Source organism: Typopeltis vanoorti, chromosome 9 (genome assembly GCF_054136105.1).
Source record: "Typopeltis vanoorti isolate ZY-2024b chromosome 9, IOZ_Tvanoo_1.0, whole genome shotgun sequence".
Lineage (NCBI taxonomy): Eukaryota > Metazoa > Arthropoda > Arachnida > Uropygi > Thelyphonidae > Typopeltis > Typopeltis vanoorti.
This window is the reverse complement of record NC_143557.1, coordinates 114,596,767-114,613,147: the sequence shown is the minus strand read 5'-3', so window position 1 is coordinate 114,613,147 and position 16,381 is coordinate 114,596,767. Positions and strand designations below refer to the sequence as shown.

At 37.0% G+C, this 16,381-nt stretch overlaps 1 protein-coding gene across 2 annotated transcripts in view; it reads left to right on the top strand.

The window, feature by feature from the left end:
• The first annotated feature begins 1,996 nt into the window (after window positions 1–1,996).
• Window positions 1,997–16,381, top strand: part of LOC150103438 ((Lyso)-N-acylphosphatidylethanolamine lipase-like) — a 74,000-nt gene continuing 59,615 nt past the window's right edge. For both annotated transcript variants that reach the window (XM_090398184.1, XM_090398183.1), the window contains exon 1: window positions 1,997–2,178. In XM_090398184.1, coding sequence (XP_090254310.1) covers window positions 2,126–2,178 — 53 coding nt within the window. In that variant the 5' untranslated portion in view covers window positions 1,997–2,125. The remainder of the gene's footprint in view (window positions 2,179–16,381) is intronic.

The following is a 16,381-nucleotide window of genomic DNA, read 5'->3' as shown; positions in this document are numbered from 1 at the left end:
TCTTTTACAGATACCTTCATGGAGAGTGTGCTGCTCAATTGGCCATTATTATTCCTCCACTCTCCTCCAAAATCATGAAAACAAGCGCCACTGCTAATCAACACCTTGTTACTGTTCATCTTGACATTTAACGAATCAAGTTGACTGCCTTCTTCATCCAGTCTACTTCTGTCCTTTGGAACTGTCTTCCCCGAAGATTACAATCTTCAGCTGTTCAAGCACAATGTGAATACATCCTCTTTTCTTCTATTCCTCTCGCCCACACATGACACTAATGTGCTACGGGTTTTGTGCTCTTTCGTGTGTGGATCAGATAAAAAAATAAAATAAATAAGCTACCTGCATGCTTTTTAGTATACTCCTCTTCTTATTCTGTAGACACAGTGGGACAACTTGGAGAACCCTGTCATTATCTAGTATCTTACACAGACATCCTTGCATATGCTAAGTCCAACCGCACGAACACATTCTCTGCATATAATAATAATTTCCATGACAATGCTCATTCCCCTGATTAACACAGTTCCATAACATTATGCCTCTGAAACACACACATCGATAAAGAACATCCCGCGATATTCTTTATTAATTTCAGACAGGTAATTCTTTGTCTTTCGGGTCTTCTTTTTTCAGTTGGAAAAGTTGATTAGGACGTTAGGAAGTCTGTCTGCGTCCCTTCGTGTAGTGTGGCCAAACCATCTCAGTTGTTGTTTTCTAATTTTTTCTATTATTTTTATACAATAATTCTTGTCTGACTGTGCTGTTTGTTTTCTTTTCTATCCAACTTGTTTTGTTTATTTTTCTTAAGCATAATTTCAAATGCCAGCAGTTTTTTTCTCCTCTCTTTTCTTAACTGTCCACGCTTCTGCTCCATAGATGATTGTTGGTATAATTATTGATTCATGTAATTTCATTTTGACTTGCTTAGATATCTTGTTTGTCTTCCAGATTTTCTGTAATTTTCCCATGGTGGTCCATCCTATTGCTATTCTGTGTTTGATTGTTTTGAGTTCATCTATTGTTTGTGTTCCTTTTGATCCAAGATATATGAAGCTGTTGAGTTGTTCTATTTGTTCTCCATTTAGGGTGGCTGAGATGGTAGTTCTGTTCCTCCCTATTTTCATCACTTTTGTCTTTTGTATATTTATTTTCATGTCGTATCTTTTACAGGTTTCGTTTAGCTTGTTTATCAACTTTTATAGTTTATTTGGGGTTCTTGCAATAAGGACGAGATCATCCGCATATTTGATATTATTTATGTCTAAACCATTGACATTGATTCCAGGCTCATTGTCTATTGCCTTCTTTACAACTTCGTCTAGATATATGTTGAATAGGCATGGGGATAATGGGATCCCTGCATTACTCCTTTTTGGACATGGGTTCTGTTGTGAGTGTGTCCTTTTCAATTACTGAATTTGCCTTAGAGTAATATTTTTATCAGAAACTGTATTATATATTTGTCTGTTGCTTTTTCTAGTAGAACTTTAAGAAGGATTTCTCTGTTGATGCTATAGATAGCTTGTTTAAAGTCCACAAAACAACAGTATAGTTCTTTATGGTCTTCCCAGCTGAGCTCTGCTAGTTGGTGCAATGTGAAAATCTGGTCTATTGTGAATAGTTTCGTCGGAAACTAGCTTCTTCTATGCCTATCAGTTCTTCATAGGTGTTTTTTAATCTATTTTAATTCTTACGAATATTTTACAGGTGTGGGAGAGCCCCCCCCCCCCAGTTCGTCTATAATTTTCTATAATTTCTCAATGAGTCCTTGACTGTCGAAGATATTTGTACTAAAAAAAAAAATAACAATTGTTCGTATAGGGGGAGCTATAAGTTAAATATTTTCATATGTCTCCATCGTCACGTAGGGATTGATAGTCGATAAGTGTGTTTTCATTTTTTAATCAAAAATGATGTACTTGCAGTAAGTAGTATTCTGTGCATGCCCATGACAAATTTTTCAATTTTATGTTTATACATTTCATGTTGATAAACATTTATAATGTATGCATGTCAAGCAATTTCTGACCGGAGGGAATGGGTTTAAATAATAATAACAATGATATTTGAAGTGTAAAAGCAACACTTTTGCTGGACAAAATATTTTCGTAGTGTTCGTCTTGCGATGGCAACTGCTCATCAGCCTAGATCGCCTCGTTGTTCTACGGTCATCAGAAGGTAAATTTCATTGTTTTGCTCTTAAATGGCTTTGTATTCTCATACTGATCATAAATTTTTATTGGAAATTCAGCTTAAAATATCAGACTTCTCTTAAGTATGATTTCATATGGGTTTGCAACTCGCAGGTAATTTCTTAAATTACCTTTAAGAAATGTAAGAAACGTGGACACAAATGAACATTCTTTTTTAAAGACACTGTGATTAGCGTCTTGCGGAAATATATGATTCCAGTAAGATAGCTTTTCGGGTTCTTTCACCCAAGAACATATTTAAGTACTGCTCGTTACCCTTAAAATATAAATGAAAGCAATAAAACTCGAAAATTTCAACAGATTTATGTCCAGCATATCCCCTTCTTAAGGGGAGGGGGAAAATTCAAGAATGCATTATGGCTTCATCTCCTCCCCCCCATCCCTTCAAATTTTTTTTTTCGATGAGAGAGAAAAATTCAAATAAAAATTCTGGTATTGCAAAAAAAAAAGGGAAAAACAAGGCTGGGGGCACTTTTTTTTTTAAGGGAGTATTTCACACTTCCCTCCTCTACACAATGAAATCTGGATGTGACTTTCCTGAATTAGGCTTGTCTAAAATGCATTAGTATTTATCTATTTTCTCTTTTTCAAAATTTTGATTTTGATATTTTGTTTTGAAAGATAACCAGAGTATCTATGAGTAATTTTATAAACATTCTTATCTCCTGTAATATTCCTATCAGGGAAAAACTAATAGAAATTCGAACTTTATCCTTGGATTTGTTGCTTTCAGTTGAAAAAGAACATTTTTCATTCCCTAAAACAGGCAAAGGAAGCTTTCTTTTTTTTTTTTTCAATGTTTGTTGAGAGATTTTGATATTTGCTATTATTTTTTCACTGAAATATTTATGCTGCATATGAACTTTGTACTTAATAAAAAGTTAAATTGTTTTTAAATCATTCATTGAATTCTGAAGTTTACTTCATATATATGTATCAATATATACTTAGAGATGCTAAGCAAATATTTACACTTCTGAATTAGTGATGTAGCACAGTATGTCACTCAACTTTGTATCAGAGGCAAAGTTGGATAGGAGTGATCTAAAGAAAGTAGGGGAAAAAAATCTGCAAAATCTTATTAATGAAACTATTTTATTTTTTATTTCATTATTTTTTTAATATTTTGAGTTATAATACAAATTAGCCTTTTTGTTATAAATATTATTTGTGTACATTGGAAGAAAATTGTATTAATACGAATTTTACAAAACTTAATAAATGTATCTATGATTTTTTTTGGGGGGGGGGGCACATGTCTGTCATTCTCTTTGAAATTAAGTCTATATCTTTGCATGCTTCACGTGCTTCACCTAAAATTATCAAAACACATATGTGAAATTTTGCATGGCGAGTGGAATATATTTTATTATTGTACAAACACCTCCATGGAGTCTGAAGACTCCTCACAGTAGACTCAAACTATCTACACAATTTCTTACCTATCCTTGAACCTATTAACAGATAAAGCACAAACAACTGATTCTGCAACCTATTCCATTGATTCAAGTGAAAAATCTGGTCCTCATGCCCTTACTAATCCTACTTTTATTCAACTTCCAGGGATGTCCTCTTGTTCTGTCCCTCTAGCTAAGTGTTGAAACATTTCTCCTGTATTAATCCTATAAAACCCTTAAGTAACTTTAATACTTCTATCATATCCTTTCTTTTTTCACCCTATCAACCAACTTCTGCAGTCCACACCCTCGGTTCCTTCCTCATAGGGAATGTTCCACAGACCACTCACCATCTTGGTTGCTCGCTTCTGAATCCTTTTCACAACTTCATCTCCAAGAAGCCCAGGAGACCAGACCTCAGCATAGTAATGCAGATGTGGATGTATCGAGGCCTTATAAAGAGCAATAACTCCTTTATCTCTACTTATTAGTGTGTTCTTCAATAGCTAAGTAATCTTATGAGCTACCTTAACAACATGTCCTCTAAATCCCAACTCTCTGTCTACTCCCCCCCCCCCCCCACCTAAATCCCTAGCTTCATCTATTTTCTGGAGTACAGTTCCATCAATGTGGTACACAGCCAGCTTGTAATCTATTTATCCCAAAATGCATAACTTTACATTACTCCATGTTAAACTGATACCCATTATAATAAATTTAGTTTAATCCTTGATCCAAGTATAAGCAAACAAAGTTGCATCTGAAGTATCTTCAGGACTTGATGAGAGCTTGGTCCACCTTTACCATGAGTTGCCTCAGTCCTGAAGATACTTCAGGTGCAAACTTTGTTTGCTTAAGGATTAAACTAAATTTATTATAGTCTAACCAAGTTGAAAAAAAAAAAACAACTTCCAATATGATACCCATTATCCTTTGCCTATACTGACAGCCTATTTAAATCATCCTGCACGCTCTCCACTTTGCCTTGATTCTATTGCTTTACCTAATTTTTCATCATCAGCAAACAGGTGAATATTTACTTTCGGGTTATTGTCTATATCTTATGTACAAATTAAACAGTAGCGGTCCTAGCACTGAACTTTGCAGCACACCATTAGTTACTAACTTTTGCCTGGATTTTGCTCTTCCCTATATCACTTTCTGATTTCTAATTTGTGTAACAGAGTTGTATTTGGTCAGATGCCTTTGCATAATCCAACAGAATCATCTTGTAGCAATTTCCTTTATTATTCCTTTTATTTTCAGTGTTTGTGATGAATGATATTAATAGGAAGTTTGACAGTTTGTTATGGCTACAGCAGATAATCTAAAATGAAATTTTATGATTCTACACGTCGGTGAGATCATGATAAATAGGAACGGAATCTCCTAGCCTTACCATTAGTGAAATTTGAAACTCTTATATTTACATATTCAGCACCAAAAATCATCTCAGAGTTCAAAATGGTTCTTTTGATTATTTTCTCAAATTATTTCCTGCTTCTTTTCTTTTCTAGGATAATATAGCTGTAGAAAGCCATTTGCTAAATGGATAGTGTAGCCACTGACCTGTAGGTTGTGGGTTCAAGTCAAGTTCAAGTAAATCTATTTCTAACCCTTTAATATAGAACACATTAGAAAAGATGGTTTCATTCATTCACCTAAAGTCCATCCTCTGTCACATTTAGGCAGTATAATACACCTTGTCCCTATAATCTGCTTACTCTGAAGATCTCTTAATATTTGTTTCAGAGAACATAAGAAATGCTGGAAGAGTGTTGGAAGCTCCACAACATAAAAATTAGTTCACAACTCCGACCAATAGGCGATAACACAAACATTTCAAAGGCAGAAACACCAAGCTGACACGACATAGCATCCACTTCCTCCATGAGTTCAGACGATGACCCACATGGTCGAAACGGCTTGCACCCCAGCCCTGCTTTCTCATAAACCCTTCCCCTAAAAAACAGTTTCTATTTTCAGCCCCCTTTTTCATCTTTTTCCCACCCTACAAAAAAATAGCGCTCTGCTCACAAAAATAATATATGTATATATTATATAAAAAAAACAGGTTTTTTCAAATTAATTCTCCCACATTGCCTGAGCCTCCCTCCACTTCCCTTTCAAAACCATAACAGCAGAAGTATGCACACCACAGGAAGAAGACAGGCAACAACATCCAAGAAAAGGTATGTGTGAATTTTCTTCTATTATGTTACATATATGTTTCTAAAATACATCTGCAATGCTCTAAGAATTCTTGAATGAAAAACCAATGACATCAAAAAAAGGGGCACTCCTAAGCAAAAGCAGGCAAAATAGCCGTAAAAATAATAATAAATGCATTTGTTATTATAATTTTTGTAAATCAGTATTCACAGATCATTCTTTGGATACTTTAAACAAGGATTAGATGAAGGGGAAAACTACAGGTTAGCAGCAGCAGCAGTGAAGCACTGGTAAACCTTAACACATATCTTCTTCCTAACATGGATTTTAGGCCAAGTGGCCTGTTCCAGTCTCATGCTATCTCTTTCTTGGTCTTCCGATTCTTCTTTTTCCATTTATTTTATATCTGTACAGGGGGGGCTATACTCCCCTGGCACCTATGGCACCCAACCCTCTGCGTTCGGACTGGTAGGCCGGTTCTCCTTGAATTCTGATGACTTGAATTTTGAAGACTCGAAACGGGGGCTCTATCCCCCTGATGCCTGCAGTGTCCCCCCCCCCAAAGTTCTGGACTGGTTGACCAGTTCTCCTTGAATTCTGATGATTCGAATTTTGAAGATTTGAAAGGGGGGTTCAGTCCCCCCTACGGCGCCCAACACCCCCAGTTCTGGGTTTTTAAGCTGGTTATTTTTGGATCAGATGCTCAGGACTTGCTCCACCTTTGCAGCGAGTTGCCCCTTCTTGCACTACTTGCTAAGACTTGAAAACAGCCATTTTTGTTGAATATTAGCTTTGTTTTATATATCTATAAAAATAGTGCAACGTTTAATATTTTTCTATTTAAAAAAAAATGCATTATTTTCTTCAAATTTTTTATATAAAAATAATTACACTACCCACACCAACATTATTATTATTATTTAATTACTAAATTACTATTAAATAGATATTATATTATATTAAGAAGCCGGACAAAAAACTTTACATAAAAATGCTTATCATTTTATATCTATGGGGTAGATAATATATTTGGTAGTCTTCTGTTGTCCATTCATTTTAAATGTTCTAGCCATTTTTGTTTATACTGTCTTATGTAGTTATTAATTGGTTTTATTTTCAGGGATTGTAAGATTTCTTTATTTGTTTTATGGTCCCACTTTTATATCCAGCTATTTTACTGAGAAACTTCATTTTTGCTGTTTGAAAAACATTTGATTCAAAATCAGACTAGTCTGATTTTAGTGTGTTTTTATACTAGGATGGCTTAAATATATTATTTATTATGCCATTTTCTTTGACAAAGTTTGACATTTTGATGTCTGTCTTTTTCTTCATATAATAAATCACATCCCAAGTAATCTGAAAGTATTGACTTGTTCTAATATTTTATTATCTATCACTATTTTACTTGTTATTGGATTTTGTCCTTTGAATGCCATTTTGTTTTTTCTTTAGATATTGTCATATTATATTGTTTTGAGATATCATTTAATGATTTCAATGATCTTTGTAAATAAATTTGTAAATCAATGATCTTTGTAAACCTTAACACATATGGCTGCATTAATTAAGCCAGTAACTTGCAGAAAGTAACTTGCTGTAAATTTCTTTCTCGCCATCATTAGAAAACACCAAAATATAACATTAGTTAATATTTCTTGTCTGTTGCAATTTTGAATTTTTTCCACTACTTGATTGTTGTTGCTGTATTACTATTCACAAATTGTGTTCTGAAAATGCTGGTTTGAAATTCAGTCAAATATTTGCTGCTAAATAAATATCTTGTTATTATTTTGTTCTTATAATACTGATAAATCAAAGATGAATAAGTACATATTCATAAGGTAATCTACACATTTGATCTCTGTTCTTCACTAACAGGCCATGGATTCGAATATTATTATCTGAGACCTCCAGGGAGTCAAGGACTCATAAAGGGATGCTGTAAATTACCCAACTCAGCTATCATACCTTCCCTTAAATTCATTTACACTAGATGCACTCACTACCCCAAAGGGCAAATTATTCCACTCACTCACTGCTCTCTGAGAAAAAAAAACTAGCTCTTATCCCTTTCTTGACTGAGAACAACCTTAACTTCCGTGGATGCTCCCATGTTCTCTCCCCGCCTTCCATATAACGAAAAATTTCATCATTTGAAATGCTATAACACTCATTCAAAAGTTTATATACCTCTATCATATCACCCCCCCCCTCTTTCTCCTGTTAACCAGAGTCTGTAATACTCGCATCTGTCCTCATAATCTAAATCCCATAATCCAGATATATTCTTTGTAACTCTTCTTTGCACCCTTTCCACATCTTCTTTATCCCATTGGAACCTGGGAGACCAAATCGGAGCACAGTAATCCAAGTGTGGTCTTATCAAAGCCTTATAAAGAGGCAAAATTACTTCCTTATCCTTATGTGTCAAGGTTCGCTTCAGCATAGAAATTATCCTCTGAGTTGTATTTGCAACTTTTGCTATGTGACCTTTGAACTTTAAATTCTTATCCACCAATACACCAAGATCCCTTGCCTCTTCAGTTTCTTGTAGCATAATCCCACAAATATAATATGCCGCTGGATCTGTAATCATGCCAAAGTGCATAACTTTACACTTCCTAACATTAAACTGACAGCCATTTTCATTTGCCCAGATTTCCAGTCTATTCAAATTAATTTGTAATCAGTAAGTTAATTAATTAATTTGAATATCAGTAGCATCCCTGATTGCCTGCCTATCTTCGCATCATCAGCAAACAATTACAAATCTGATGATAGACCCTGCTTAATGTCATTAATGTATAGATTGAACAATAATGTCCCAAGGACTGAACCCTGAGGTATACCACTGGTTACCTTAAATCTGGCAGATTCACACCCACTGTATACCACTTTTTGATAACTGTCTGTTAACCATCCCCTGATCCAAGTCAATAGATTATGTTCTAATCCCATATTCTCCAGTTTACGCAACAGCCTATCATGTGGTATCCTATCAAATGCCTTGGAAAAATCCAACAGTATCATAGTGTATCCATTTTCTTTATCCAACTCGGCCGTAACATTGTTATAAAATATGAGCAAATTGCTAAAACGTGACCTTCCTTTAGTAAACCCATGCTGTTCCCTGCAGAGTATAGAATGATTGTCTACCCATTTCTGTATGCGTGTTCTTACTAACTTCTCTAAAATCTTCACTACCATCAGAATGCTAATGGATCAGTAGTTAGACACATCAGTTTTTGCACCACCCTTGTGCAATGGAACTATCATACATTCCTTCCATTCCTGTGGTATCATTCCTGAGACTCAAGTTATACAAATGTGTGAAAGGCCTAGCCAATTCAACTGAACATTCCTTTAACAAACGGGCAAATATTTCATCTGTTCCTATTGACAAATTCTTATCCAGGTTATGCAAAAGCTCTTCAACCTAATTTTCATGAACCTCTAACTCTTCATCCAATGTAGCAGTAGCACTGTGGACCATACTACATACACCTGGTTGATATATCTTAGCAAAGTGAGCACTCATTAACTGAACAATCTCCTTAGCTTCCGACACTCATGTACCACCATCTGCATTCAATAAAGTTATTCTTCCACATTCATTCTTTCTTTTGCTTGTGGCATAATGATAAAATTCTTTTGGATTGCCTGCATGGCCAATTTCTTTTCATACTCTGTTTTAGCTTTTCTCACAATACTCGTTACTTTTCTGGCCTGAGCTTTATATATTTCATAACTCCTCTCACTCTTATTCTCACGATACTCTTTCCACATCATCTTCTTCTTGTGGATTTCTAGCTTAATAAGGCTGCACATCCATTTCACATCCAACCTATTTACTCTTTGAACACTAGGGATACATTCAGATACCGCCCCATTCAAGCACGTTTTCAAAGATTCCCATGCATTGCTGACATTTTTTCCATTCAGTAACTGATACCATGGGACCACCAAAGATAGTATTTTTCTAAGTTGATCATAATTTCCAGCTTTGTAGTTCAGCATGTAGTCTGTTTTAATCGGCATGTATTACATGTTTTATCCTGTATTACTGTTAACATGAGAAAAAAAGTTCATGTTTGGTCAAGCAGAGTACAGGTGGATTCCTTAACTAAGTCTTCACACTTCTTTAGCCCAGAAATTGAAGACATGCACAAAAAAGTTCCTGTATTTAGAAATTTTCCCATGAAAATGCTTGCCAAATCCTTTCCCCCTTATACCCCCAATGCACCTTCCCCCCTGTCTGTACTGTTTTTTAAGTTGAAAACCACATCAGTTTCATTTGGATTTACAATGAATTTATGAATAGTTCCTATGCATGAAAAGTGCATTAGGCATGTAATACTACTAACTCTGGATAGAAGTGAAGAGTAAGTGATAAGCTTTGCATGTGTTCTTGGTATGCCAGTGATGTGAAAAGCTGTGTGGAGTATGGAAAAGCAAACTACCATTAATTCCTTTTTTAAAAATCAGTCATGAAGAAAGAGCCTGTGGCCTTCAGTCAGGATTCTCTTGTCTCAGACAGTTTAAATCAAACTTTAAGTTATATATTTAGTTTAATCCTTTATCCAAGTGTAAGCAAACAAAGTTACACTACTTTGTTTGCTGGGGCAACTTGTGGCAAAGGAGGACTAACTTCACATCACTTGCCTTAGTATCCCATAATGCAAAGCACATATCCTAGCGGACATGTATAATGCTGTGCATTATGGGAAGGGTCACTACCCAGACTGGTTTCGACCTTTATTGAAGTCTCTTCTGTGGGAGCCAGACCCAGAGGTGATTCCAAGGTTGAAGCAATGCAGAAGTCATATTTCCCTGTACAAGTTGCCAAAAGGTGTCACACCTTATTAAATTACTCTGGATTAGAGAAAGAAGTTGGAAGTTTTTTCACTTGGTTAGATTAAACTAAATTATATATTTAGTTTAATCCTTTATCCAAGTGTAAGCAAACAAAGTTTGTGCCTGAAGTATCTTCAGGACTGGGACAACTAGTGGCAAAGGTGGACTAACTTTTCACTTTTTCCACCTTTGCCAGGACTAACTTGTTGTGTTGTGTGATGGATAGTGCCCATCTATGATGAGTCCTTTGAATCTACGAAAGTATTGCTTAATAATTATGTAAACCTCCAAATAAATGTTCTTCAGATTTTAGGCATGTTTGCAAGCAGGTAACACTGATTACTTTTGTCTCTCCTATCTTGAACCAATTCTGAAGTTTAATAATTAAAAGTTTATGGGAAAATTGCTAAGCAGTTTTAATTAATTAAAATTTGTAATAATTATTATATTTACGGCTATTTTACCTGCTTCTATTTAGGAATGCCCATGTTTTAATGTCTTTTTACTCACTAATTCTTAAGGCATTGTAGATGTATATTTACCAACAAATATATGTAGCATAAAGGAAGAAAATTTACACATACCTTTTATCTTGGGTGTTGTGGCTTGTCTTCTTTCTGCGGTGTGCAAACTGCAGTTATGGTGTTTTGGAAGGAAATGGGGGGTCTTAGGTAATGTGGGGGAATTAAAATAGAAAAACCCAGTTTTTTTTGTATAATATGTATATACATATATATTATTATTATTAGGGGTGGGCAGAGTGATTTTTTATAGGGTAGGAAAGGGTGAAAGGGGTTGAAAAAGCAACTGATTTTTTGAAGGGGGAATTGTGGGAAAGGGGGGGTTGATGGGGTGTGGTCTGTTTCGACTACGCTTGGTGATCGTCACATGAGGAAAAATATATAGATTTTTTCACCCTACTAGGTGAAGCTTGTCACACTGATTGGTCAAATGGATATCACTCTTGTTTTGTAGATAACAGGTTGTGGCTTCAAATTCCATTATAGACATAGTTATCTGTGTATGTCAGAGTTCTAGATTATGTTTTATCATCCAGTGTGAGACTTCCACCTTTTGTTTTGGGGACCTGAACTGGATTGAAAAAGTTCACTGTTTAGCTTCACCAAACTCAGTGATTCATCTTTGCTACATGTTTCACATATAGACTTTGAAACATTCTTATTTAATGCCGGTGTCTGACATCTGTTGCATGTAGCATTATTCTCTCCATGAATTCTTTCTAATATGTCTTTGTATCTTTATCAACCTAGAAAGGTTTGCACTCCTTTCTTCAATGGAAACAATGTTCGTTGGACATGCATTTCCAAAATTATTATTATGTGACACCAAGAAGGCCAAGGTCTCATCACAGGAGGGCTCTCTACTCCAGTACACACTCGCACGTCTCACCCTCTCCATTATTACTTAATTCTCTCACTACAACACTGCTACCATCTACTGCCCATCATCACCAACAACAGTGTTTTTTGTCTGTAAAGTGCATGCGTTTTGAAGGCCAATTTGTTTGTACGCAGGATGAAAAACCTGAGTTTCCAGGAGGGGAAAAACCCTGCTATCTCCATATCTAAATTAAATACTTGCATCAGCAGGGCTTGACAAATTATGCAAAATATTCACCAAAAAAAAAAAAAAAGTACTCTCTCCCAAGATCCCCCCCCCCCCCCATTTTTAATTATATGTCCCAGTATCTTCCTGTATTGACTTCTCCAAAAAGCCAATTAAGTGCATTGAATTCTCCAAAAAATCAAGAAAATACTAGTTATTTTTCATTAATTAATAAATAACCAGTATCTTTCTCTGTTGGTTAGAATTAGTAAAAAAAATTAATAAAAAATAACTGGTTAGAAGTTATTTTTTACATACATACATACATCTTCAAGGCCCACCTTTCCTAATTGGGTTATAAGGGCAACAGCTGCAAGAGGAACTTCCAATGGTCACGATCCTCTGCCACCAAGCTCAGGTGTTCTGGTGGGATTCCCAAACGTGTCCACCCAAGGTTTTGGATATAATCTATCCAGCGAGTCCTTGGCCTCCCACCCTCTGGCTTGGCAAAGAGGGCCTGCTGAGGGAGCCTCTCTTGTTGCATTCTGACCAGGTGCCCGTACCAACATAACTGTGATCTCTCAACACAGAGAAGCAGCAGTTGAGTATTGAGGGTTTCCCGAATTGCAGAGCTTCTGACTCTGTTGAGTTATCAGCCCCGCAACCCCCTCGAAGGAACCTCATTTCAGCTGCTTGGATTCGTGTCCACATTCTTTCGATCATTACCCAACTCTCATGACCATAGGTGAGGATGGGGACACAGACTGTATTGAAGACAGCCAGTTTTGCCTTCTGACTTAACTCCCGCTTCAATACTACCGAACGGCCAAGCTCCAGCAATATTGAGCTTGCTAAGCCAATTCGAGTATCTAGCTGTACGTCCCATTTTCCATCATTCGTGATTATGGACCCAAGGTATTTAAACTTCTCCACCTGCCTCATTGAGACTCCACTTACATGTAGAGTGCACTGGGATGGTTGTCTTGAGACCACAAATGTTTCAGTTTTGGCCACATTGATCTTCATTCTGTCTGCACCAACAGCAACAAACCTTTCCAGGGTCCGCTGGAGGTCATCTGTGGAAGAGCTAAGCAGAACTAGGTCATCTGCAAAAAGCAGACGTCCAATGCTACATCTTTCAATTCTGACACACTCACTGCCTCGGCTGTGCCTATAAATCCAGTCCATAAATATTATGAAAAGGAGGGGTGACAGAACACACCCTTGGCAGAGGCCAACGGAGACTGTGAATGGTTCAGACTTTGTGCTGTTTACCCTGACAGAAAACTCTGGGCATTCATACAGGAACTTCATGGCAGCTAATAGTTGGCCATACACTCCATACTCCTGTACTACTTGCCAAAGCTTATCCCGAGGAACCCGGTCATATGCCTTCTCCAAGTCCACAAAATGTGTAGACATTCTTGGCATATTCCCAAGATTTCTCAAAGACTTGCCTTAAAGTGAAGATTTGGTCAGTTGCGCTTCTACCAGGACGAAAGCCACATTGTTCTTCCTGGAACTTTGATTTAACTATGCTCCTGCACTGTCTTTCCAAGCACTTAGCATACACTTTCCCAGGCAGGCTGAGCAGAGAGATGCCATGATAGTTACTGCAATCCTTCTGGTCTCCCTCCTTAAAAACTGGTATTATTATGCCTGTCTGCCATTGCTTTGGTGCTCGCCCAGATATTCAAGCAGCCTGACACACTCGAGTCAGCCAGAGAACACCATCTCGATTTAAGGCTTTTATCATTTCGGGCTGAATTTCATCGCTGCCAGCAGCCTTGACCGATTTTAGCGATTTTATTGCTAAATGGACCTCTCTTGCTGTGAGACTAGTCATTGCCCCAATCTGCACCTCTTGGATGTCCACAACTGCTGGGCCACCCGGGTTAAGAAGGCTCTCAAAGTATTCCCTCCATCTGTGGAGGATATCCTTCTCAGTTGAACGATTTCCTCCCTCAAAGGCAGCAGATGGTCTGCCAGAATACTTTGTTTGCATTTGCATAGGATGAGCCTAATCTTTCTCCAAAGGATTCCCAAGCTTTCTGCTTTGCTGTCTTTACTGCCTCAGCAGCAGCTTTTCGTGCCTCAGCATGCCACAAACCTAAGCCATGTTAGGTAGGACTCCTTTTTTGCCCGGACAGTTTTTTGTACTTCTTGGTTCCACCATGGTGTCCTTTTCTCACTGCCTGTTGCCACGCCAAGCCACTTTCTGCCACAGCATGAGAGTGCAGAGGCAGTGACAGTTGTTCTGAACAGCTTCCACTCCTCCTCAACATCTGTAGTATGCTTGGGAATCTCTTTGAACCTGGAGGAAATGTCATCTGCAAAATTCTTCCTCACAGCCTCATTTTCCAGTGTTTCCCATTTCACACAGTATAGCTGCTTAGGCCTACCAGCATTGATGGTAGCATCTGGTTTCTGAAGCCGTAGAGTGCACACAAGGTGGTGGTCAGTTGACAGTTCTGCCCCTCTTCTCACACGAACATCCAATACTGCGGGAAAATAGGTCTGAGACTATAAAGAAGTCAGAGACCTTTGTTCTAGTGTATCCCTGTATTAGGTATACTTATGGACTTCTTGCTGCTGGAAGAAGGTATTAATTATGGACAAGCTGTTAGTACAGCAGAAGTCCAATAATTTCAACCCATTCACATTAAGGTCGGGGGTGCTGTTCCTCCCAACCACACCCCTCCATGTCTGGTCATCTATTCCAATATGTGCATTGAAGTCACCCATTAGCAGGACTGATTCCATGTCTGCCACCCTGTCAAAAGCAGCATCCACTTCCTCTAGGAAGGCAGATTAGGTGCATAGGCTTGCACCACAGCCAAATCATGATTTTTCATCTGAAGCCTTAACCCCCCCCCCAATGGGATCCACTCAGCAACACAGTCTGACAGTTGGGGGCTTGTGAATATCCCCACACCCGCCTGGCCAGACATTGTCGGGCTCACACCAGAGTAGTAGAGTTTCCACCCCTTATTCAGGTCGACAGTTCCAGAGCTCTTGTTCGAAGAAAGCCCGACCAAGTCTAGCTGGTAGTGCTTGGCTTCCTCGACCAGTTCCAACTCCTTCCCCGTCAGAGAGATGTTCCAGTTGCCTAAAGCCATAGTCTGGTGCCGTTGTCGTTGCCATTTCTGTTATTTATTTTTAAAGTTATTTTTTATTAATTAAAAAATGTTGTATTTTGTCATGTCTGCAGCTACTTGCCTGCTGGCAAAATGTATTTGTCAAGGCATCAATTCATAATTTTGGTCATGATTTATGGTCTTCAGCACGCTTGTAAATTTCAGCACCTTCTCTCTTTACATTGTCAAAGCTGTGGTAATCTTTGAATTTCTGTAATTATCTGGCACTAATGTTAAATGTTTTAGTCTCAGAACAATCACTTTTTAAAGTCAGATATGTCCAACTTCAATCACTTGAGTAGAAATGGCAATGCTTATTTTGAATTCATGAAGCTGGAATCCTTTCCAATTTTTCACTAGTTTCTTGTTGAATGGTGTGGAAATTTTTTACATGATTCATTAATTTCAGCATTGTCTCTAACAGTAGAAAGTTTTAATTTACTAGTTCACTCACTAATTTTGTATCCTTTTTTCTTCCTCCTCTGCTGTCATCTCTTCTCTCACAATAAACTTTTTTTTTTCAAAGGCAACTGCCTATTTTTAGTTATTTATTTATTATTATTTTTTTTTTGAAAATTTATTTGAATTTTTATTCAAGTTCTGTGAATTGGGGAAGCCAACTACTAGAAAGGCATATTAAAATTTGAAGATAAGCAGCAGAGAATCATCTCTGATAAGGTTGAAATTAAAATAACAAACTTTCATTTACACAGAACCTGCACATGCTAGCCAAATCAGAAATTTCTATGAAGAAGAAAAAAAAATAATTGTGTAAGTTGAGCATGCATAACTCGAGATAGCCATATAGAGAGAACCATATTTAGAAATCATTTATTTAAAAGCAGCATAATAATAAACATTAATAGATGAAACAGCAAAAAACAAACAAACCTAACAAATTTTGAAAAAAAAAAGTGTCAAATGTAATGCTTGCTTGTTTGGCTGTAAACTAATATGTTTATTATTTCTTTAAATATTTGGGGGGAAAAATTATTAAAAATAGCCCTTTAGCATATTTCCTTGAATTCACTTGAATACA